The sequence below is a fragment of the Phyllobates terribilis genome, unplaced genomic scaffold (assembly GCF_046119375.1).
Source record: "Phyllobates terribilis strain yellow unplaced genomic scaffold, ASM4611937v1 Scaffold_2__4_contigs__length_985480577, whole genome shotgun sequence".
Lineage (NCBI taxonomy): Eukaryota > Metazoa > Chordata > Amphibia > Anura > Dendrobatidae > Phyllobates > Phyllobates terribilis.
Genome location: NW_027362762.1, coordinates 772,391,566 through 772,415,297, shown reverse-complemented (window position 1 = coordinate 772,415,297; position 23,732 = coordinate 772,391,566). Strand labels below are relative to the sequence as shown.

The window sequence follows — 23,732 nt, the reverse complement described above, 5'->3', positions numbered from 1 at the left end:
GACCTGCCCTCATAAATACTTCCTATGTCAACCTGTTGCATTGCCTATTCAGCACAGGAGTTGCCAAGGCTAAAGACACTAAAGATGGTTGGGCACTTAAAGACACCAAAAATGGCCTGGTAAAGACCAAACCAGAGTAGACACCCAAGGCAGAGCTGCGCCGGTTGACAAGTAAAGGCTGTATGAATATAATTTTTTAATCTCTTCCTGACACTGTCTAATTCAGAAAAATTGTATCAGTTCAAACATAAGCTAGCAAAAAATTAGACATCAGGTGAATATGATTTTTTTTTGTAAAATTCAATGCCAATTTGATTCACAGTGAAACTATATGCGTAACTTTATGATGCACCACATTGTGGCATATGAGGTTTCTATGATGCCATTGTTCAGAGATGCAAAAACTTCATGTGCTGTGTATATTTCTAAGTGATGCTCAATCTGTTGTTAGAGATGTATTTATAGTTACATAGATATATATTATATGCAGACCACTGATATTATATCATTGCAACATTTGAAAAAAGAAAACAAAATAATTGAAAGGAAAGATAATAACAATACTAATTATAAAAATCCCTATAAATTACCCTATAAGTAGAACTGCAGATTGATAGGAATTGTCACTTATATTACTTATTCTGAAAAAATGATCACAAGATTAGATAAATGTGTATATGCATATATAAAGCATTTAGTTTCTTTGTTGATGGAGTCCAATGTGACCCTGATGGCAAAGCCACATAGTTTTTATGATGATTTAGCAGAGAGGTAATAAATAAAGGAACAAAAATATCAAGTGATGATAAAATCCAAAGTAGTAAAATACATAATCGAAGATCAAAGTGACAGCACCAGTTCATACAAATATTTTTTATAGATAAAAAGAAGAGGCTGAAAACATATAAATGGTGTTTTAGGTAAAACAAAAGAATAGTAAAATCCTTTGGATTGATTGGATTACAACTCATCAATCCATGCAAACCAGTAGAAATAAAAAGTAATGCTACAGTACCAGTGACAGCCACATGCTTGGACCTACATAAATATTCAAAGACATCACATTCCTTCACGCCCGGGAGAGTACCGTCCGCAATCCAGCCAATGATCCTGGGTGTCTGACATCCACTGATCACACATTACTGCCCAATAATGTGTTTTCAAATCCTCCCCCCAAAAAAAAAACTTTGGTAAAGTTGCAAACAAAAGTTTAAAAACATTTTTACACAATTATATGCATTTCAATATTTACATGACAAATTCTTGATTTTATAGCATAATATAAGTAGAAAGATACAGGCTTTTACTTAAGATGGCTAAAGTGATCTTTTCTTTCAATTTGAGTCTGATGTTGAGTATAAAATTAAAAATCTTAGATACTGAAACAATTATGAAAAGGAATAAGCAACAAACAATATTTTTCACTTTGGTTTTCAAGCAAATTAAAGGTATATTGACCAGAAATAACCACGTAGCTAATTACAGTATGCACCATGGGTCTGTGATCATTATAAAATGCAAAATGTAAATTTTATGACAGAGTTGCATTAGACAGATAGATTGATCACTGATAATTTTAACATTTTGCACACAGGACTTACCATCTTCAGTTGGCACATAGATGTTTAAGTATAAGCAATCTTCACTTTGAACCTGCACATAACTTGCAACTGTATCTATATTGGCAGTAAACCATGCCGGCAACATATCATTTAGCAAAGACCTCTCATCCAAATATTGTGGGCACACTGCAGCAAACTGGGTGGCATTTCGTATGTCAGTCCATGATGAAGGTGGCTCAGGTGGTTGGAAGCGTCTTTCTCCAGTTGGTGGTGCAGCATAGGGCACTCCAAAATATTGCTCTACAGGTCCCAAAATTTCTATGGATAAAGATGTTCTTGTGCCACGTATCTTACCATAGTTCGTGAGTACAATTGGATGCTGTGCTTGGCCATCAATAATTGTAAATCTTACAACAAATGCTGTTATCCATAGTAGCAAGTTTGATTTTACTATGACACAGACAGGAGTGAAGATCAAAGGCAACCATAGTAATCCCTTTGGTCTCGACATTGTTTACATCAACATCAGCAAAGGTGAGATCTCCCAGGCAGAGAGGACAACAACAAAAAAAAGACTTCAGCCAGGATAAAACAATTCCACTGTATGAAAAGCCACAGGAATTATTGCCTTATTTGCATAATTGCCATCTGTAAGATCCAGATTACTGATTTTGTAAAGCTCATTCCATGAGAGTAAAATAATCACAAGGATGTAATTCCAAATATTGATGTCAGTTTATATGCTTCATTCAGTCATTGTATATTCTTGAAAGGAGCCCGCTGCAGCATACCAACCTAACAAAACAAAGAAAAAACATTGTTAGTATTAAAAAGTGTTATATACAAATTCATAATAGAATTACTGTATATTCATATACTGTTTTGTAATAGTCATTAAAGGGTTGTTCTATTATCTTTTATAGGTAATATTGAAAAGTGCTTGCATTTACCAGCAACTTAGCAATTTTCTTACTATTAAAAATACTCAATGTTCTCAAGACCTAAGACTAACATCCTCTAGAATCTGAACCTCCTACTCATGTCTCCAGGACTTCTTTCGTGCTGCAACAGTTTTCTGGAATGCACTACCCCAGATAATCTGGTTAATTCCCAGTATCCACAATTTCAAATATGCTCTAAAACTGGCCTGTCATCTCACTAATTTAACTAACTATTCCCTGTTCTCCCTTCCATGTACTCAATAGCACTCTGCATCTGCAATTGTACAGTTACTAACTGGCAACCGGTTTGAATGCTCAAATTTATTATATTGATGGCTGGACCGTTCACGTCAAGCACTTTATTTTTACCTTTTGTGTCCCCCTATCTCCTCATAGAATGTAAGCTTGCGAGCAGGGCCCTCACTCCTTTTGGTATGTGTTGTATCATGTGCTACTCTATAATGTCTTTATTGTCTGTACAATATCTTCTTTAATATAAAGTGCTGTGGTATATGTTGGAGCTATAGAAATAAAAATGATTATTTTTAGTTTTATTGTTTACTTATTGCCTAGGTTACCAGATACCACTGCAGTTTATTAGTGGTGGTTTCTGAGGCAACAAGTTCAGTGCTTTAAGCTCTTTGCTATAGAGCTAGTGAGTGCTGTTCTGAAGCTGGCCAGATTGTTGGATTCAATGTGATTGTGCTCTACCCATACTGAAGAAGCATAGAAATATAGTTTATAGTCAGAAAAACACTTTTTGTCTTATAACAGGCATTTACAGCTGTTCTGTCATTATTCTTTATTCTGCAGCATTGCCTACATGTAAATAGATGTTGTGAGGATCTGTCCTTGTTCTAAATACTTTCAGACTTTTTCCAGCATGGAGCAATGGTGCCATCAATCTTATTGTTGTGTTTCATTAGTGATTTCTTGCTGTGTTATATTAATGTTCTGCTTGCTTGTCAGTATGTGCACTAATTTCACTTGTAAAGTGTCCAGAATTCCAGTAATTTCATTAGTATCTCAGGAGCCTCTAACCATTGTTCTCTCAGCCACTAGGGTCATTGTGTATGTGGGAAAAATAGATCCAGGGGTGCCGTCACCACAGTGAGTCGCCCATGCAGTCCCAGGTGGTGAGTTCGACCGACCTGAGAAAAAATACCTCTGCTAATGCACATTTAGCTGTGAGGGGGCTGATCCCAGTGAAGGAGAAAAAGAAGCCACATGTTTAGTCAGGAGTTGTGTGGAATATTGTTGAAGGGAGAGGTCTTGTAGCCCAGGGATTGATGGTCTATGGAGTCTTGAAGAGCAGTACTGACTGGGCTGGATAAACGTGCTACCATTGTGGAATCATTTGGATTTAAACTTTCTTAAAGGACTGTTACTATTTGATTACCTGTGCTTTCATCTTTTTATTTGTTGTCTGGAGAATCGTGGACTGTGGCTACAGACTTTACTGGCTGGAGATACAAAATCTGTGGGCCAACCAAAACTTGGGAGACAGTGCGTATTGCCTGATGCGAAAGCAGTGGAAATACTGTTCCGGGGTTGGGAATTTGAGGAGTGAGAGAACTGTATTTTGGACATTTATCTGGAGTTGTTGTAAAACCTTGATATAAGGAATAAAATATTGTTGCATCATTAACCTGCCTAGGTAATTATTACAACCCACAACTTCAGATCTTTGCAGATGTATAAGCTCACCATAAGTTCACTAAACAAAACTAAATTACCAATGTAAAAAGAAGATAATGTAAATGCCGCACATACCATTGCAATAATGTTAATGGTGGCTCACTACAAGAATACTTACTTAACTTTCTGAAGTTTAGTCAGAGTTAACCTTAAAATAATTGTCTATTTTCTGTACAATTAACTATTAAAATCAGATAAAAAACAATAGTATAGTAGCAACAGTACTAGTTATTAAACCAATGTGACAAATCTAGGTCAGTGCATTAATTATTTTCCTTTCTTTGTTCCACCATTAGATTGGCTTTAAAAATTAAAGGATCGGCATGACCACACAGAACAACCTTTGAAATTATGTGCCTTTTTTATTGTGGTGAACAATGTTTGTGTATTTTGAAGAAAATTTGATAAAATAAATTGTATACGGTTGTTATTCTGTTAGATACAATATAGTTTATACAGACAATAAAGTCTATATCTATTATTAAATAAGTACATATTTTAATATGGCTTTTTCACTTTTGATTTGAATAATATTTGATTATAAAATAGATATCAATAATAGGTTTATACATTTAAAAATAATCCAATGATCTGTAAAATTAATTCTTACTTGTAAAATAGGTGCAAGCAGTAACATTTTTAAATAAATAAAGACAAGATTTTTCTTTCTAAATTGACACACAGCCCAAAATAAGTTTTAGGAAACAGAACTTCTAGGATCTTATAATAGAAAGTGTAATGTACAGAAGCCAGTATGTAAAATTTACTAAGAAAACATAGCATAGACAGCTAAATGCAATGTCCATATACATTAACAGACAATAGATAGTTTTGTCTAATAAAATGTTAATACCTGGGCCTTTATCCATGACAAAGGGGCATCTTCTTTCTCATTAGGAAGATGGTTTCAACATAATTATCATTAAAATATTCATCACTGATGTAAGTTCTCTACAGTGGGAACAGTGAGACTATAGAAATACCTGCCACACAATGCTTTGACCGTTGATCCATTAAAGGGAATCTGTCAGCAGGTTTTTGCTACCTCATCTGAGAGCAGAATGATGTAGGAAAAGAGAAGCAGAATCCAACCATGTATCACTTAGATTACTGGGTGCAGCCGTTCTGACACAATCAGAGCTTTTAGATTTAGAATGAAGCAGAGCTGAGAAAGGTAACCCCTCCCACATCAGGCTCTCCATGTACAAAGTCCATAGACAGTAAGGTGCTTAGTTGTCGAACTAGTTCAGCAATGTTAATCTCTTAGAGGATTGTGGATCGAGCTCAGAAGTTATACCCACTTTAAATTCACTAGATGCCAGCTAAATTAAATAGCAGGCCTCTCTGTCTAACATATGCAGCATAGCTGAGTATTGTCCAATAGTGTTAACCTTTAAAGTACTGCTGTAAACTTCTGACAATGTCAATTAAATGGTGTGGTTGTGAGTTACCATGAGAGCCAGGTGGCTGCTGAAGGCCCCCATCAATTTAATCTTGGTATTCCAGTGAAGCTCAGCCGAAGGCTGAGCTTCAAAGTAAACTATGATTTACACTATATGCTGCAATACTGAGATATTGCAGTGTATTGTATAAGCAATCAAACAATCACTGTTTCAAGTCACCTGAGATGGCTAAAAAGTAAAAGTAAAAACTAAAAATATATATATAAAAATTTAAACCCCACTTTTTCTCCCAATAAAAATAAATGTAAGAAAATAAAAAATTACATATCTGTTTGCACCACATCCATAAATGTCCAGTCTATCAAAATATAAAACTAGTTAACCCGTACAGTAAATTACAAAATATTAAAACATTAACACATATTACATTTTTTTAAGCACCACTGTTCCCTAAAATAAGAAGTGATAGAAATGTTCGTTCTATTTCAAAATTATATCAATAAATTTATCAGTTTGCCACACAAAATAATCAGCTCACCCAGCTCCATCGACAGAAAAATGAAACATTACAGGTCTTGGAAAACAACAACAGAAACTACGTTTTTACTCTTACAAACCTCAAAAAAAATGAACCTCTTAAGTAAAAGAAAAACTATCCAATTCTGGCATGTTATGACTTGGAGAATCATGCTTATATGTCATTTTTTACCATGCAAAGAACACTGTGAAAACAAAACTGCAAAAAACTATGTCAGAATTGCATTTTTTCACCATTTCATCCCCCTTGGCATTTTTCCACATTTTTTATCACATCATATGGTAAAATCAGTGGTATCTCTCAAAGCTACAACTCTTGTTGAAAAAAACAGCTCATATGGCTATGTTAACATAAAAAGAAAAAGTTATACCTCTTTGAAAAAGGGAAGGACAACAGGAAAGGGCAAATATGAAAGATCGCACATGCTTTAACCAATTGATCAAGTTTGAGTCTGGTCTGGATGTCTTTCATAAAGGTAATAATATCACAAGTTGTGAGAACTAGATTATGGGAGATGAGTAATATTCCGCCATATTTGAATTAAAGAAATATTTTTTCCCCTTTAAAAAATAGCACCAAGCAACAACTTGCTTACTTTGGACACATCATACGAAGAGAGCAATCACTGGAGAAGACATCATGGTCGGAAGAATAGAAGGAACAAGGCAAAGAGGATGACCAGCAACCCGAAGGCTTGATACAATCAAGATAATGGCAGAGAAGACCCTGGTGGACCTATCTAGGCTTGCATAAGATCGATCTTCCTACAGAGCATTCAATCATGTCGCCATGGCTCAAGATGAAGCTGAAAGTCATTAGATAATAATAATAAAACATTTAGCAATTCAATGGTTTTGCCATTCTTTAATTTGGTACTGGATGATTATGTGTATTTTTTCAACCCTATAAATAACATTTTCTATAAGTGCTCCCCTTTTTGTATATCTTTAGATGCGAAGAGACAAGATATGTGAATCAGCATATTTTAATGAATAAGAGGTAACAAACACTTGACAATTGTTGAGTAACTGAAAAATAATGTTTGCCACTCATTCAAAGACTTTGAGACACTGATAACTGCTGGTTAGTAACAAGAATTGGATGTTACTCCACTGGCTGAGGAGCAATATTGTTCTCTTGCAGTTAAAAGACACATTTACTGGTCATATCACTGATAATCTTCATTTGAGCGTCAGCAAGATCAATGGAGATAAATGATGCACTTGAAGAGAGCAAGTCCTATAATTTAACCATTGTAAACAGGCCATTTGCTACAAGTGGTTGGAAAGAATATCCTAGGAGTGCTAGATTTTAGATGTCAATTTTATGTTATAATAAATACTTTATTTCTGATTCATGTAAAATAATTATTTAATGAAAAATATATCACTTATTTAAGATTCTACTGATTTATAAGCACTAAAAATAATTGTCCAATGGGAGGAGAGCAGTGTAATCTGTTTTAGATAAGAAAAAAAAAAAAAGTAAAAACGCAACTAAAGTGTAGGTTTGCCTGTTGATTTTAATAATGACAGTGCAGATCAGGTAACTCGTGCACAAATTAATGTCAAAATGATGGATGCTCTACAGCAAGAAAACTGCAGTTCACATTTGTTATAGATTACAGTACAGACCAAAAGTTTGGACACACCTTCTCATTTAAAGATTTTTCTGTATTTTCATGACTATGAAAATTGTACATTCACACTGAAGGCATCAAAGCTATGAATTAACACGTGGAATTATATACTTAACAAAAAAGTGTGAAACAACTGAAAATATGTCTTATATTATAGGTTCTTCAAAGTAGCCACCTTTTGCTTTGATGACTGCTTTGCACACTCTTGGCATTCTCTTGATGAGCTTCAAGAGGTAGTCACCGGAAATGGTCTACCAACAATCTTGAAGGAGTTCCCAGAGATGCTTAGCACTTGTTGGCCCTTTTGCCTTCACTCTGCGGTCCAGCTCACCCCAAACCATCTCGATTGGGTTCATGTCTGGTGACTGTGGAGGCCAGGTCATCTGGGGTAGCACCCCATCACTCTCCCTGTTGGTTAAATAGCCCTTACACAGCCTGGAGGTGTGTTTGGGGTCATTGTCCTGTTAAAAAATAAATGATGGTCCAACTAAACGCAAACCGGATGGAATAGCATGCCGCTGCAAGATGCTGTGGTAGCCATGCTGGTTCAGTATGCCTTCAATTTTGAATAAATCCCCAACAGTGTCACCAGCAAAGCATCCCCACACCATCACACCTCCTCCTCCATGCTTCACGGTGGGAACTAGGCATGTAGAATCCATCCGTTCACCTAATCTGCGTCGCACAAAGACACGGTGGTTGGAACCAAAGATCTCAAATTTAGACTCATCAGACCAAAGCACAGATTTCCATTGGTCTAATGTCCATTCCTTGTGTTCTTTAGCCCAAACAAGTCTCTTCTGCTCGTTGCCTGTCCTTAGAAGTGGTTTCCTAGCAGCTATTTTACCATGAAGGCCTGCTGCACAAAGTCTCCTCTTAAAAGTTGTTGAAGAGATGTGTCTGCTGCTAGAACTCTGTGTGGCATTGACCTGGTCTCTAATCTGAGCTGCTGTTAACCTGCGATTTCTGAGGTTGGTGACTCGGATAAACTTATCCTCAGAAGCAGAGGTGACTCTTGGTCTTCCTTTCCTGGGGCAGTCCTCATGTGAGCCAGTTTCTTTGTAGCGCTTGATGGTTTTTGCAACTGCACTTGGGGACACTTTCAAAGTTTTCCCAATTTTTCACACTGACTGACCTTCATTTCTTAAAGTAAGGATGGCCACTCGTTTTTATTTACTTAGCTGCTTTTTTCTTGCCGTAATACAAATTCTAACAGTCTATTCAGAAGGACTATCAGCTGTGTATCCACAAGACTTCTGCACAACACAACTGATGGTCCCAATCCCATTTATAAGGCAAGAAATCCCACTTATTAAACCTAACGGGGCACACCTGTGAAGTGAAAACCATTTCCGGTGACTACCTCTTGAAGCTCATCACGAGAATGCCAAGAGTGTGCAAAGCAGTCATCAAAGCAAGAGGTGGCTACTTTGAAGAACCTTGAATATAAGACATATTTTCAGTTGTTTCACACTTTTTTGTTAAGTATATAGTTCCACATGTGTTAATTCATAGTTTTGATGCCTTCAGTGTGAATGTACAATTTTCAAAGTCATGAAAATACAGAAAAATCTTTAAATGAGAAGGTGTGTCCAAACTTTTGGTCTGTACTGTATGTCAGTTGATTCCTCGGGCAAGCATTTTCCTTCCTGTGCATGCTGGTAGGGTACTATGTGCACATTTATTTTTTGTTATCCATTTTTTACAAAGCACAGATTAAAAGCACGTACCCTTGTCATGACTTTTTTTAGTCTATACCAACTTCCAAGTGAGGTTGTATATTTATTGTGGGACCAAATATCAATATTAATTGCTTTATCAGGCAAAATCACCAGTTACAATACCCAATATTAGAAAACAGGGGGAGCTTTATCTATGTAAACGCTCTGAGATAGATAATCAACAAGGGTAATCTCACAGTAAGAATAGCACATGAGAAATCAGGATGTTTGATGTGCTTCCAGATAGAGTACACATTGAGGGAATGTATTCACAAAGCCGATAGTTATATTTTAAAATGAAGGAATATATTTACATATCTGAACCAAAGGGGGTAACCCTATATTAAAATCCCTGTCTAACAAGTCCCTGATGATGACGCTTATGCGGTGAAACATACTGGGTGGATGAGTGCTATAAACTATATGTCCTAGTCTACTAAATTGTGCCTACACCCTGGGGTTGTCATCATCCCGAAATATAAGTAGTTATCCTTACAACCAATATACATAAAGAAGATTAGGGACAACATTTCATTTTATTATATCCCATAAGTATTTTAGATGTATATTAATAAAAGCTAAGCTTTATGGCTTGCAAAGAAATGCAAGAGTGCAATTGGGTCTTATCCAGGTTAAAAGTTTGATGAATAAAGGTAAAACCACACCTTGTAAGACACAAAACTTAAAGAGCCTAAAGATCAGATGCAGCAGCTGCCATAGAATATCAATAAAGGTAACCAGATTGAAAGTGTTTCTGCGCTCTCTGGAATTACGACATGAGTAATGATAGATGAAATTGCAGGTTTATTGTCGACACATTTCAGAGTCCACTCACTCCTTCCTCTGGACAACCATACAAAAATAGTGAGGTGGTACAAACATACATGGTACATGTACAGAAAAATATTCATAATAAGGGCACCAAGTGCAGAGGGAGGAGTATATACAATCACATGTCAAAACACCGCTAATGAAGTTATATGATTACATCATGATTACATATATTTTTTTAGTGGAAAACAGAGAAGGAAGTGGGGGATGGCTCTCTGTGTTTTATCCCCCACTTATCACTACGTTCATATCCTTCTGAGCGCATCACATTAAACAGACAACTTTTTGAATTATTCACTTTATTATTGTTATTTTATTTAAACCTTATTGGCAAATGTATGTATATCCCTCTGTTGGTTCCACTAAAAATATATACTCCTCCCTTTGCACTTGGTGCCCTTTTTAAAAAAAATTCTGTATGTATCCCATGTATGTCTGTACCACCTCGCTATTTTTGTATAGTTGTCCTGAGGAAGGAGTCAGTGGACTCTGAAACGTGTCAACAATAACCCTGCAATTTAATCTACTATTACTCGTGTCGTAATTCCAGAGAGCGGAGAAACCCTACCAATATAGTTACCTTTATTAAGGTTTTTGGCTTGTTAGAGAGGGACTTCAATATGGGGTTCTCCCTTTTTGTTCAGTATTCAGCTATTCTGCTTTTAATTGCAATATATTAAGAGGATACAAACATTGATGGAAGTGCTCCTTTAATTTCCTTTTTTGTGAGGCCGGATGAACAAACAGCATTAAATATTTTTAGCCATTTTCACCAAATATACTTAATCTATCTTAATGTAGTGCCCGAGGTCACGCCGTTATAGCCTCCTGTACGCATGTGAAGAACCCTCCCTGGCCTTATGAAAGCCAGAAATTGCGGATCACTGTGAGAGACGCAAAGATTCCAGTATGAGTTACGGGAGATCAGAAGATGCAGCAAGGATCAGTCGGCTGGCGGTGAGTAGTGGGCATGCCGGAGAGGTGAGCAGTAAGATGAGTATAAGGATTTTGTTATTTTATTCTATTTTGATGACACTTATGGTCCAAAAAAATGGAAGCCAGGAAGCCAGCAGTAAACATTTTGCTGAATCTGCGCAGAAGCCAAATATAAAAAAAAAAATCAACATTTTGGCGAATGCAGATTTTGGTAAAATTCGAATAAAATTCATGTCCACTCAAATTTAGATATGTATGGCTTATTATTAAATAACATAATAACCCCTTAAAGGGAACCTGTTGGTAGGAACAACCCTACTTTGCCGTCTATATGGGCATGTAGATCATAGGAAGTTGAATAAATTGATACCTTGCTATCTATGCATCCGTTGTCTTTTTCCAAAGAAATCAATGTTTTCTTATATGTAAATGAGCAGTTCAGGTATATGGGCCAGACATTAATATGCATGAGAATCTGTCTCCTGGGATTATTTTAACCCCTTTATTACGTGGTACGTGATAGTACGCACCACGTCGTAACCCCTGGTTCAGCGTGGGCTCTGGCGCTGAGCCTGCACTAAACAGGGCACATGTCAGCTGATTTATACAGCTGATATGTGCCCGCAACAGCCCCAGGTGGAATTGCAATCAATCCGTGGCTGTTAACAAGTTAAATGCAGCTTTCAATCTCTGACAGCGGCATTTAACAGTGCCGCACCGGAAGCTCATCACTGACCCTGTCGGTGACCCTGTCACATGATCATGGGTCACCGATGGGTTGGCATGACAACCTGGGGCCTGCAGGAGACCCCTGTTGTCATGTCCAGATTGCTATGAGGTCTGCCCAGTGCTCGGCGCTCAAAGCAATTGAGCAAATCTGCTACATACAGGCAATCTGCTCATCGCCTGTATGTAGCAGAGCCGATCAGGTAATTGGTGCTTCTAGTCTCCCATTGAGACTATTGAAGCAATCAAACAGTAAAAAAAAAGTTTTTAAAAATATTTAAAAAATGAAAAAAATATAAAAGTTTAAATCACTCCCTTTCGCCCCATTCAAAATAAAACAATAAAAAAAAACCACACATACACATATTTGGTATCGCTGCATTCAGAATCAGCTGATCTATCAATATTAAAAAAGAATTCATCCGATCAGTAAATGGCGTAATGAGAAAAAATTGAAAATTCCAGAATTACGTTTTTTTTGGTCACTGCATTGCAATAAAATGCAATAACGGGAGAACAAAGCGTTGCATCAACCCTAAAATGGTATCAATAAAAATATCAGCTTTGCGCACAAAAAATAAGCCCTCACCCAGCTCCAGATCTTTTTTATCAAAGTTTGGATTTTTTTTCACCACTTAAATAATAAAGAACCAATACATGTTTGGTGTCTACGAACTTGTAATGACCTGGGGAATAAAAGTGGCCGGTCAGTTTTAGCATTCAGTGCATGTGGTAAGAAAAAAAAACAAAAACAATAGTGGAATTGCACTTTTTTTGCTTTTTGTTGTTCAAAAGTACAACTTGTCCGGCAAAAAATAAGCCCTCATATGGTCACATTGACAGAAAAATAAAAAAGGTATGGCTCTGGGAACAAGGTGAGGAAAAAACGAAAATGCAAAAATGGAAAATGCTCTGGACATTAATAGGTTAAATAGAAGGGGGCATTACCAGTGTGATGTGTAATGGTCACTCTCTGTGCTCCTGATCTAACTGCTGAGCTGTGTGTGACTATACATGACACATCTGCAGGTTCTTCTCAGTGCATCAGCTCCCACCTCACAGGCAGACAGTGCTGCAATATTGTTGCAATACAACAGAGCTGTGAGAGATGCAGCTAACGTGTTTATTATGAGACATAGTTCAGTTCTACAGTACAACACTATAAAAGGGTGTTAAGAGGGTGTTAAGAGTCACGGCACACATGTGATAAACAAATGAAACTAAATTAGTGCTGAGATAACTGCATGGAGCAAATCACAGGTTCAGTACAAAGAGATATAAAATCCTACAAAAAATTTTACACAAGAACCACTTAAATATAAAGTTTATTATTAATTACATACATACAAAATATGATGAAAGCTAATAAAAAAAAGTGGGAATCCATAAGATGGCACCACAATCCAACAAAGAAAACAGTGTTGCAGGAGGTAATTCAAAAATACATATACAGTCATGGCCGAAAGTGTTGACACCCTTGAAATTGTTCCAGAAAAGTATTTCTCCCATAATATCATTGCAATTACCCATGTTTTTTACATACATGGTTAATTCTTTTGTGTGTATTGAAACAAAACAAAACACAGAAAAAAGGCAAATTGGACATAGTTTCACACAAAACTCCAAAAATGAGCCGGACAAAATTGTTGGCCTCCTGAACTTAATATTTGGCTGCATACCCTTTGGAATAAATAACTGCAATCAATCGCTTCCTATTACCATCAACAATCTTGTTACACCATTCAACTGGAATTGAAATCTGCCCCAGGTCTCTCATATTTGAAGGTTGCCTTCTCCCAACAGCAATTTTAAGATCTTTCCACAGTTGTTCAATGGGATTTTGATCCAGACTTATTGCTGGTCACTTCAGAACTCTCCTGCGCTTTGTTTCCATCCATTTCTGGGTGCTTCTTAAAGTATGTTTGGGGTAATTGTCCTGGTGGAAAACCTATGACCTAGGCAGCAAACACAGCTTTCAAACACTGAGCACTATATTGTGACCAAAAATCCTTTAATAAACTTCATATTAGATTTCATGATGCCTTGCACACAGTCAAGGCACCCAATGCCACAGGCTGAAAAATAACCCCAAAAAATCTTTGAACCTCCACCATATTAGACTGTAGGTACTGTGTTATTTTCTTTGTAGGCCTCATTCTGTTTTTAGAAAACAGTAGAATGATGTGGTTTACCAAAAAGTTCTATCTTTGTTTCTTCTATCCATAAGATGCTTCCCAGAAGGATTTTGGATTACTCACATACATTTTGGCAAACTGCAGTCTAGATTATTTATGTCTCTGTGTCAGCAGTGGGGTCCTCCCGAGTTTCCTGCTATAGCATTTCATTTCATTCAAATGTTGACAGATAATTTGCTCTGACATTGATGCACGCTGAGCCTACACGACAGCTTTCATTTCTTTGGAACTTGATTTTGGCTGATTATCCACCATCTGAACTATCCTGCATTACTACCTTTCATCAATTTTTCTCTGCCACCTACATCCAGAGGGATTAACCACAATGCCATGGGTTGTAAAATTCTTGATTATGTTGCTCACCGTGGACAAATGAAAATCAATATGTCTGGAGATGGACTTGTAACCTTGAGATTGTTGATATTTTTCAACAATTTTGGTTCTCAAGTCTTTGTACATTTCTCTTCTCCTCTTTCTGTTCTCTATGCTTAGTGTGGCACACACAGACACACAATGCAAAGATTCAGTCAACTTTTCTCTTTTTTATCTAGTTTCAGGTGAGATTTTCATATTATGCACACCTGTTACTTGTCACAGGTGAGTTTGAACAAGCATCACATGATTGAAACAAAGTTTTCACCCACAATTTTGTAAAGGTGCCAGGAATTTTGTTTGGCCCATCTTTAGGGTTTTGTGGGAAATTATGTCTAATTTGCTTTTTTTCTCTCTTTTTTGTGCTTTTCCAATACACACAAAGGAAATAAATATGTGTTTAACAAAACATGTATAATTGCAACATTTTTATGGGATAGAAAGAAGACTGGAAAGCAAGACAAGCGCAAAATAGGGCTTTAACTGGTTAAAACTTAAATAAATTAAAAGCGATTACTTGGAAAATTGCAGTCCACAACAATGTAAAGGCATGTAACAGCTGTTGCCGAACCCTTGGTCAAACAGACGGCATCGAAGAGAACCTTACATAACCTTAAAACCTTAAATAAAAATCCTTTATTGGAATTTCTCATCTTGAGTTCATCTGTCCACTTTGAATCCACAATATTTTAATGGGAAAAATACTTTTATTTTCTGGAACAATTTCAAGGGTGCCAACACTTTCAGCCATGACTGCACATACAAGTTTTTTTACAAATATTTTACACACCGTGCTCCATTATAAGTCACAAATAACTAGCTTTAACAAAAAGAGATATACATGGCACATATAACCTATTAGTATACAGAGTATAACCAGCATAACTAATGGAGAAAGTAGTTCATATTATAAGAAGCACACCTAACCTCCTGTAGGATGTAGGGCCTGGCTAGTATGAGACATGTAATAGATGACACTTTACTCTCATAATGATACACAGCTCTGTAGTGAGATCAGAACTAATACAATGCAGCAGGGCTAACACAGTGCAATACAGTTAAAGTTTGCCTCATTACAAACACATTTGCTTCAGCACCTGCCTTCTCATAGTGCCTCAAGCTCTGCTGCAGGGCTGTGCCTGATTACAATCCAACACAGTACAGCAGAGTTGATTCTTGTCTCATTACAAGCAAAACAAATTTGCCATTGTCCCCTCACAGTTCGGTTTGCTCTGCTGTACACCCTTTTCAACCCTCACTGCCTACCTGTGAGATGGAAGCTCAAGCACTGTAAATGCAAATGTGTTTCTAATGAGACAAAGTTCAGTTTTGCCATACTGTGTTAGTTCTGATTTCACTGCAGAGCTGTGTTTGCGATTATGAGTGCAAAGTGTTAGTCATTACTTGGTTCACAAGGGTAACTCTGCCTTTCATTTAAAATAAGCCCTTAAGCTCTGGAGGCAGATTCTCAGGAAGATATGTGACCAGCCCCTTTATCTTAGCAGCTTATTTGCATATAGGAAAGACATTGGTTTCTCTGGAATCAGACATTATATTGCAGATATCAAATTATCACTTTTTTTCAACTTTCTATGACCTTTATGCCTATGTAGATGACTTAGTAAGGTTAAACGTAATGAGATATTCCCTTATACATTTTTATAAACTGTTTTTTAGTTTCCACTGTATTTTTAGTCCCCCATGGAGATTTGAGCCTGTGATTATTTGATCATATGTACTATCCACTGAAATGCTTCCTTGATGCACTATATAGTGAAACTCATGGTCTCCTATGAAGCCCACAGGAGTACTAGGAAGGCAGCAGTTGAAGCCTTTAGCACATACATGTTTCCAAGGCACTCCATCGGCACCCTACAATCATGTTGCAGGGTGCAATGCTAATGGAATCCACAGTGAGATTACTATAATTAAATACCAATAAGAGAGATAGATAGTGACATTTATCTGCTCAAACACCAGGGATTAGATCAAACACAGTGAACACAGCTGGCGTGAAACAGGTTCAGCTCCTGAGTCTCCAAACACCCATACTTTCTCCATGATTTAATAGTTCATAATGATGGAAGAGGCTGTTGAAACCTTTTTGCCAACCAAATTGTGCACAGATATTATAGGTCGAATAAAATCAATCCTATGAATACTTATGAGCAATTCTCCCAAACATACAAACAACAAAGAAAATTTATTTTAGTTCTATCTCGTGCCATGCTTGCATGTATGCATTGGATATTGTATTACTAGGGTAAGTGCCCTTATTTCTCATTACTAAACCTTCCCCAATTCCTCCCATTTTATCTTTTATGATGGCTTTTGTGTTTTCCTATGATATATGCATTCTATAATGTAGAGTAAATCTAGAACCTTCACTGAAGACCAAACAAAGGTGTTGGGATGGGTTTAGTGATGACTAGATACTTCCCTGTTAAAGCAATACTGAGTGCAAATTTTCCTGAAGGAATTGACAGAATTAAAAATTATTATTGCTGGTATATTGATAAATGACAACATAGGTCTGGGTAAGCTTACTTTTATGTGACCTATATAACACTTTGATAGACTTTGTAGGCTAAAAAGTTCTGACACTTTTCCTTTACTTAATGTATTGAATTTATGTCAACTTTAATGTGAAGTTAATTTTATTAAGGTTTATGTGGTTTACAATTAGGTCAAAGTCAGTGGATGTCAATTGCAAAATATTCCACTTGGTCTATGCACTTTGGTTGACTATTCTATTATTATTATTGGCTGAAATTTAAAATAACTGTTAAATAGAATTTTTTAAAAAATTTTAAAGAAAATATAAAAATATATAAAGTAAAATGCTGGTAAGAACTTTTATTGATATGGGTTCAATATTTGTCAATAAACATATAATTACTGGCTTAACCTGGTTTCTTTTCACATGGCTGGCCTAAAATTTAAAGGTTAGTGTGCTATCTTACAGTTCCTCGTAATTATACATTAAAAGAAGTTAATATTACAAGGACTTTTAATTATCTCCCATTGCGAATTATTCAGAAAACAAGATCTATGCACTTTTCATGTCTCCTATGAAAGCAGTCACAAGCAAAGTAAAAATGTTCTATTGCCTCTATCCACATTTATTCAAGCTCTCTCTCAACCTCTGAATGTCCATTATGCTGGTGTTAACAAAATACACGGATCAACTTTAAAGCTCCGACAAAAAAAGTGAATAGCATTGATTAACACATTACAATGGCACCTGTCAAGGGGTAGACTATAGTGGGCATGAATTACAGAGTCAGATCCAGTAGTTTATGTGCTGGAACTTAAATATTATAAATGGGCAATAATAAGCATTTCAGCAGATTTGATAAAGGCCAAAGTGTGATTGTTTCATGACTAGGTCAATACACACCCAAAACAGCTGGTATTTTTGGATATTTCCATTATGCAGAATAGATCGAAGACTGAACAACAGAGTAAACCATTTACAGGCTCATTGATGCCCAAGGCTCACAGATCTACTTCAGGAGTGAAGACTATTCTGGTCTCTTAAATACAAGTATCTGAAAAAATTAATGTTGCTATTTTACCAGAGTGACAGAATACACAGTGTATTAAAGCTTGTTGTGTATGGGGTTGCATAACATCAGACTGGAAAAAGTGCTTACACTGACTTCAGGTCATCAAAGAAGCACAAAATCATCTGAACTAGTCCATGGAAAAACAAAAAAGGGTGGCCTGGTCTATTGAATAACATTTTCTTTTACATAATCTGAATTTCTGTATATGTGCAGATGGCACCAGGAAGTACTATGGGAAGAAGGAAAGCTGATGGATGCTGTGTGATGCTGTGAGCATCACATTTGGCTAGTACCATTTCTATGAATGCTACTTTCACATATATAAACTACCTAAACATTTTTTACAGATGGAGTTCTCATCTTCATGACAAAGGTATTCACTAATAGAAATGATATCTTAGTTGGAAGAAATGATAAAGAGTTTAAGGTATTAATCAGACTCAAAATGCCCCAAATCTTTATTTCAGCCAATCAATAAAAGACTTAAAGAGATTGTTCAGGCTTGGGATGAATGTCTGTAGTCACTATATGTGACTGCAATCCTCTGAATCCTTACAGATTGCACACCACATTCTGTAAGGATTCTCCGTGGTTGGGGGTGAGATTAAGTGGTAACGTGACCTCAAGTATGTGATTTACATGCATGAAGCCATATGATGACTAGCCGTGTTTCAATTTACTTGTACATCTAGTCGAAATGTGGCTGAAAATACGCAAATCGTATACTTGCAGTCACGTGACCACTAACTCTCGCCGCTGTCACCGGAGAAACCTGATATCGCACGGTTAGCATGCTGTAAGAACTTAGAAGTCCACAGTCACATAGAATGACTGCAAACTTTAATCGCAAACCTAGATATCCCCTTTAAAATGTTTTATGCTATATCTTGGTCCTAGATATCAGAAGCCTTTTGTAGTCTAAGAATAAGTGTATTTTAGTGGCATGAAGGGGGCCTACACAATATTAGGCAAGCAATTTTAAAGTTATGGCTGATCAAGGTAGCTATTTCAGTTTTATAACAAAGTTTATTATGTTCATGAACTACAAGAACAACTATCATTAGGTATAAAAACGTACAAATCTTTGGGGTTTTGCCATAAATTTAAAATCAAATGCAGGTATTATATGAAAATTAATTTCCATCATATTTATTTAGAAATAAGTTCAGAGCCGGAGTAAAAAATGCTTGCAAAAATATTGCATATAAGAATATAAAGCAATATTAAAGTATAAATATGGTTATACCTTTGCTTTTATAATTGTCTTAACAACTAATCATTACTGTTTTTATGTGCTGTTTCACTTTATTAGACTTGAAGTAATATCTAGACCTGAGATTCTAACCAATAAAAAATTGCAGCTCTACTATTCTCACGTGTTGACTAAGACATCTATCATTGTAGTTCAACTACTTCTGCTGTGACCTTCAAACTTACTATATAACTCAAAATGTTTAACAGTAAAGATACTAGCTTCCGTTTCTCCAGCAGTCCTTTATATCATTTTCAAAGCTGTTCTCTGCAGTACTATATCTTCCACAAAGAGAGCGTGTATCTCACTGCAAGGTTATCAGTTCATTATCATCAGTTTCAGCATTAGTCGTTAGTAAAATATCAAGTGCAGTTAAGGGACCAAAACAAAACAAAGACTTATTACTTTAGGGATACTTGGTTATTTCACTTCCCTCTCGAAAGTAGACAGCAACATAACTCTTTCTAATTTGCAATGGACCAATGCTGTACTTAGATTTCCTGATGTAATAAAAATATTTATCAGGAGCCATATAATGGCACTGTGTAGAATGATTACTGTTCAGATTATTTAGAGTGCTCCATCTGTTTTCACAGCACATTCGAAGATGCATGTGGACTTTCTATAATTTTAACAGATGGTGCTATGAATTCTTTTCTTTTCACATGCTCATCTGACTGTAGATCATGTTGCAGAGGAACATTTATTTCACATATATCACATTACATTTCATTATAAATGCAAGGTAACGTTATCAATAGCTAGGTATATATTATCTATCTATCTATCTACCAATCCGTCTCATTCTGTAACAATCATTTACTTAAATGTTCTATACTTTATAGGAGATACCTGGAGGTGGAAGGCTAGCAGCAGCCCATCAGCAGTAGTAAAGTATTGCACTAAAAAACACACTGGGCATCTAGGAGACGTGTGGCTGCGGAGTGGCAGTGGCAGCGGTAAAAGCCAACACTGTAGAAAAATAAGACGAGGGAGGAAAGGAAAAACCAATAGCAGCCTGATAGCAGCATTATTACAGTATAGATAACATGTGAAAAACATGTAAAGAGCAATAGGGCCGTATCAGGTTATACAGAATGTATACACAACCATTACTCATGCAAAAAAAACAGCAGCTGGAGTATCCACAAGTGTAGTTTACAAGGATACTAAGGGAAGTGGATCTATTCTGCGCTGCTGGAATCCAAAGATCATGATCCAGGAACCAAGATTGAGAAATAGTGGTTGTCAACGCATTTCAAAGTCAATCTGACTCCTTCCTCAGGACAACCACTTGCAAAATGACAAGTAGTATGCATGAAGTTAAATACATAAAAATTCAAAAAAAGGAACAGAGAGGTGGAAACAATCACGTGTTATAAGTCAGTTTTACATTCTTTTAAAACATACATTTTTATTGAATAAAAATAAAATCAATTTGCTATCTTTTTTATTAAAAAAATGAAAAAAGAAAAATAACATCAAAAAGAAGACCATAAAAAAACAAGGTTATTGAGACGAAAAGGAAAAAATGTGTTTGTATTAATAAAAATTGATGGATTTGAACTCATTTTATTCGATGGTATGTTTTATTTAGCAGGTCTGTCTAGGATAGAAAGTTATCTCCAAAGTCGTAAAACTTTTGAAGGAAATACTAGTTGTGAGTCTGTTATCTCAGGAAAAGAAATGGCATTCATGAAATTCTCATTGGAAACAAAAAATATGTGACAAATATATCTATATAAAAAGAGATATTTAAAATAAGCAAAAAATAAAAAAGATAAAAAAGTATGTGTATACATATAAAGGTGGCAGGATGTGTTTTAACAAAAAAAGCAAATATTAAACTGTATTAATATATTATATGGGTACTATAAATGAAATTAATATGTGTAAAGATGAAATTATAACAATGAAGTGTAAAGATTTAATGAAATTAAATACTCAGTGGATTAAATAGAGAGAGGAGAGGGATTAGAATTACAACCCGAGAAATAGGCAGAGTAATGTATAGAAAATGAGATTAAGCTGTATGTGCAGGACTGAAACTAAGTCTGAAAGTATGAGAAAAAATGTAGACTAGTGCTTTTCCTCAGATGCATCATCGTGCAAAAGTAGGTCAGCCCGCGAGAAAGGAAATCCGCTCCCGGTGACTGCTGGGGATATGCAAGGTGAGGTCATTGCAGTGCAACCAACTCAAGGAAAAGCCAGGTATTTCAGAAATGGCTACGAGAAAATAAAGGTGAAGCCGGGGACCACTGCTCAAGCACACAGGAACAAAGGCACAGGCAAGTCTACACATTGTATTAAAAATATCTACAAAAGAAGATATATAAAAAGTGACCAACTATATGCAAAGAAATTAGCTCAATTCATTAACTGAGAAACTGAGCTGAATACACAGCACCTCAAAAAGTATTTTTCTATTTTAGTAAAATAATTAAAAAAATGCATTAAAGGGGTTTTCCAGCAAACAAAAGTTCATTATAATCTATGGCTGTGTCTGACCGTGCACGTAACATACCACAGCTCCTGGGCAGGGGAGAAAGCAAAAGACACTACAGACATTACAGTAGGGGGTTGCGGAGGATTCATTTTGTGAGGTAAAATATTGTTTAAAAACAGGCAGTGAAATGTTTTACCTAACAAAATGAATCCTCTGTGACCCCCTGCTGTAATGTCTGTAGTGTCTTTTGTTTCCTCCCCTGCCCAGGAGCTGTGGTATGTTCCCTACACGGTCAGACACAGACAATTACTAAAATTAACTTTTGTCCATGGGAAAACCCTTTTAATGCACCATAAAATTGTGTCTGTTTGCTCCAATAAATGGATCAAAAAACTATATTTAATCAAAAAATGTCCATAGTGATTAAAAAGTAGATATATAAAAATTGTATGACAAAATGCAGTATTATAAATTAAGAAGGCAGCAAACAAACTTGTATACTAAATACAATAAAGACCTAAGCTGACATATTCGGCATTAGTAAATGATGGATAGGGAAATATTAATTAAAAATATTGGAGATTTCGTTAAGACAAAAGGGTTTGAGTGTGTTTCATTTATAGATTTCCTTTTTGTTCAGTATGCAGTTATTGACATTTTTAGGTATATGATCAATTGGATTTTTTTGGAAATTACAATATTCCACTTGAACCAATGCATCCACACTGACACCTTTTTTAAAAAGGTTAACACTAAGAGTTATATTCATTACAACAGTAGCCACTATTTTAAATGGCTAAGAAACATCCCTGTGAACCAATTTAAGAGGATTAGAAAAAATTGTACTTTAGATTCTGATATTTTAGCACATGCTGACATTCTACACAGTAGGTTACATGAACAGAACTGTCCTGAAAAGCTAAGAAAACAAGCCTTTAAGGATACAAAGGATTTTCGTCAAGAAATGCTCTTATCCAAGACATTAAAACACACTTCTAATAAATATGAATATCATTTTTTCACAACGTTTAGTGTAGTCAACAAGAGGATACGTGATATCCTACAATAACATTGGCACATGTTTAAGGCCAACCTATATTGGGCACTGTTCTTTCCAGAAATCCTCGACTGACGTTCCTGGTGGGCTTCTACAATCAGGAATATAATAGCACCAAACTGGCTGAAAACACAATAAGGATGCTCTAGAAATCCTTCTACATACACAGAATCACACAGTGGGGTATTTAAATGTAGTATGACCAGGTGTCTCTGCTGCAATTCTATCACTTATCATGGTAAGGAGTTTTCCTTCATAAATACAAGTGAATCCTTTCCTATAAAAGGTTTTTTAACCTGTCAAATCAGCCAAGTCATTTACATGATAGTGTGCCCCTGCAGAAAACAATATGTGGAGAGAACAATAGAGCCTAAAAGGCTCAAATATTACAAAAGGTTTTTTGCAACATGGTTTATCACATCACTATGCATTGGTACATAATAAAGATTTTAAAGTTTTACATATCACCCTGATTGAACATATACCTAATAACGGCAATAACCGCATACAACAGCTGAACAGAAAGGAAATCTACCGGATCTATAAATTAAACACACTCAAACCCTTTGGTCTGATCGAAATCTCCGTTCTTTTTATTTCATTTTTCCCTTTCCATCATTTACTAATGCAGAGTATGTCAGCTTAGGTCTTTATTGTACTATGTATACACATTTGTTTGCTGCCTTCTTAATCTATAATATTGCATTTTTTCATACAATTTTGACTCCCTCTTCCTAAATCCTGGTATGCATGGTCCCCTCATCTCCAATCCTGGTATGCATGGCACCCCTCATCCCCCTATCCTGGTAGTCATGGCCCCCTCATCCCCAATCCTGGTATGCATAG

At 36.0% G+C, this 23,732-nt stretch overlaps 1 protein-coding gene across 4 annotated transcripts in view; it reads right to left on the bottom strand.

Moving 5' to 3' along the window:
- Positions 1-23,732, bottom strand: part of NLGN4X (neuroligin 4 X-linked) — a 513,298-nt gene that overhangs the window by 327,581 nt on the left and 161,985 nt on the right. For all 4 annotated transcript variants that reach the window (XM_073667342.1, XM_073667341.1, XM_073667345.1 and 1 more), the window contains one exon: positions 1,602-2,357. In XM_073667342.1, the coding sequence (XP_073523443.1) occupies positions 1,602-2,073 (472 nt within the window). In that variant the 5' untranslated portion in view covers positions 2,074-2,357. The remainder of the gene's footprint in view (positions 1-1,601; positions 2,358-23,732) is intronic.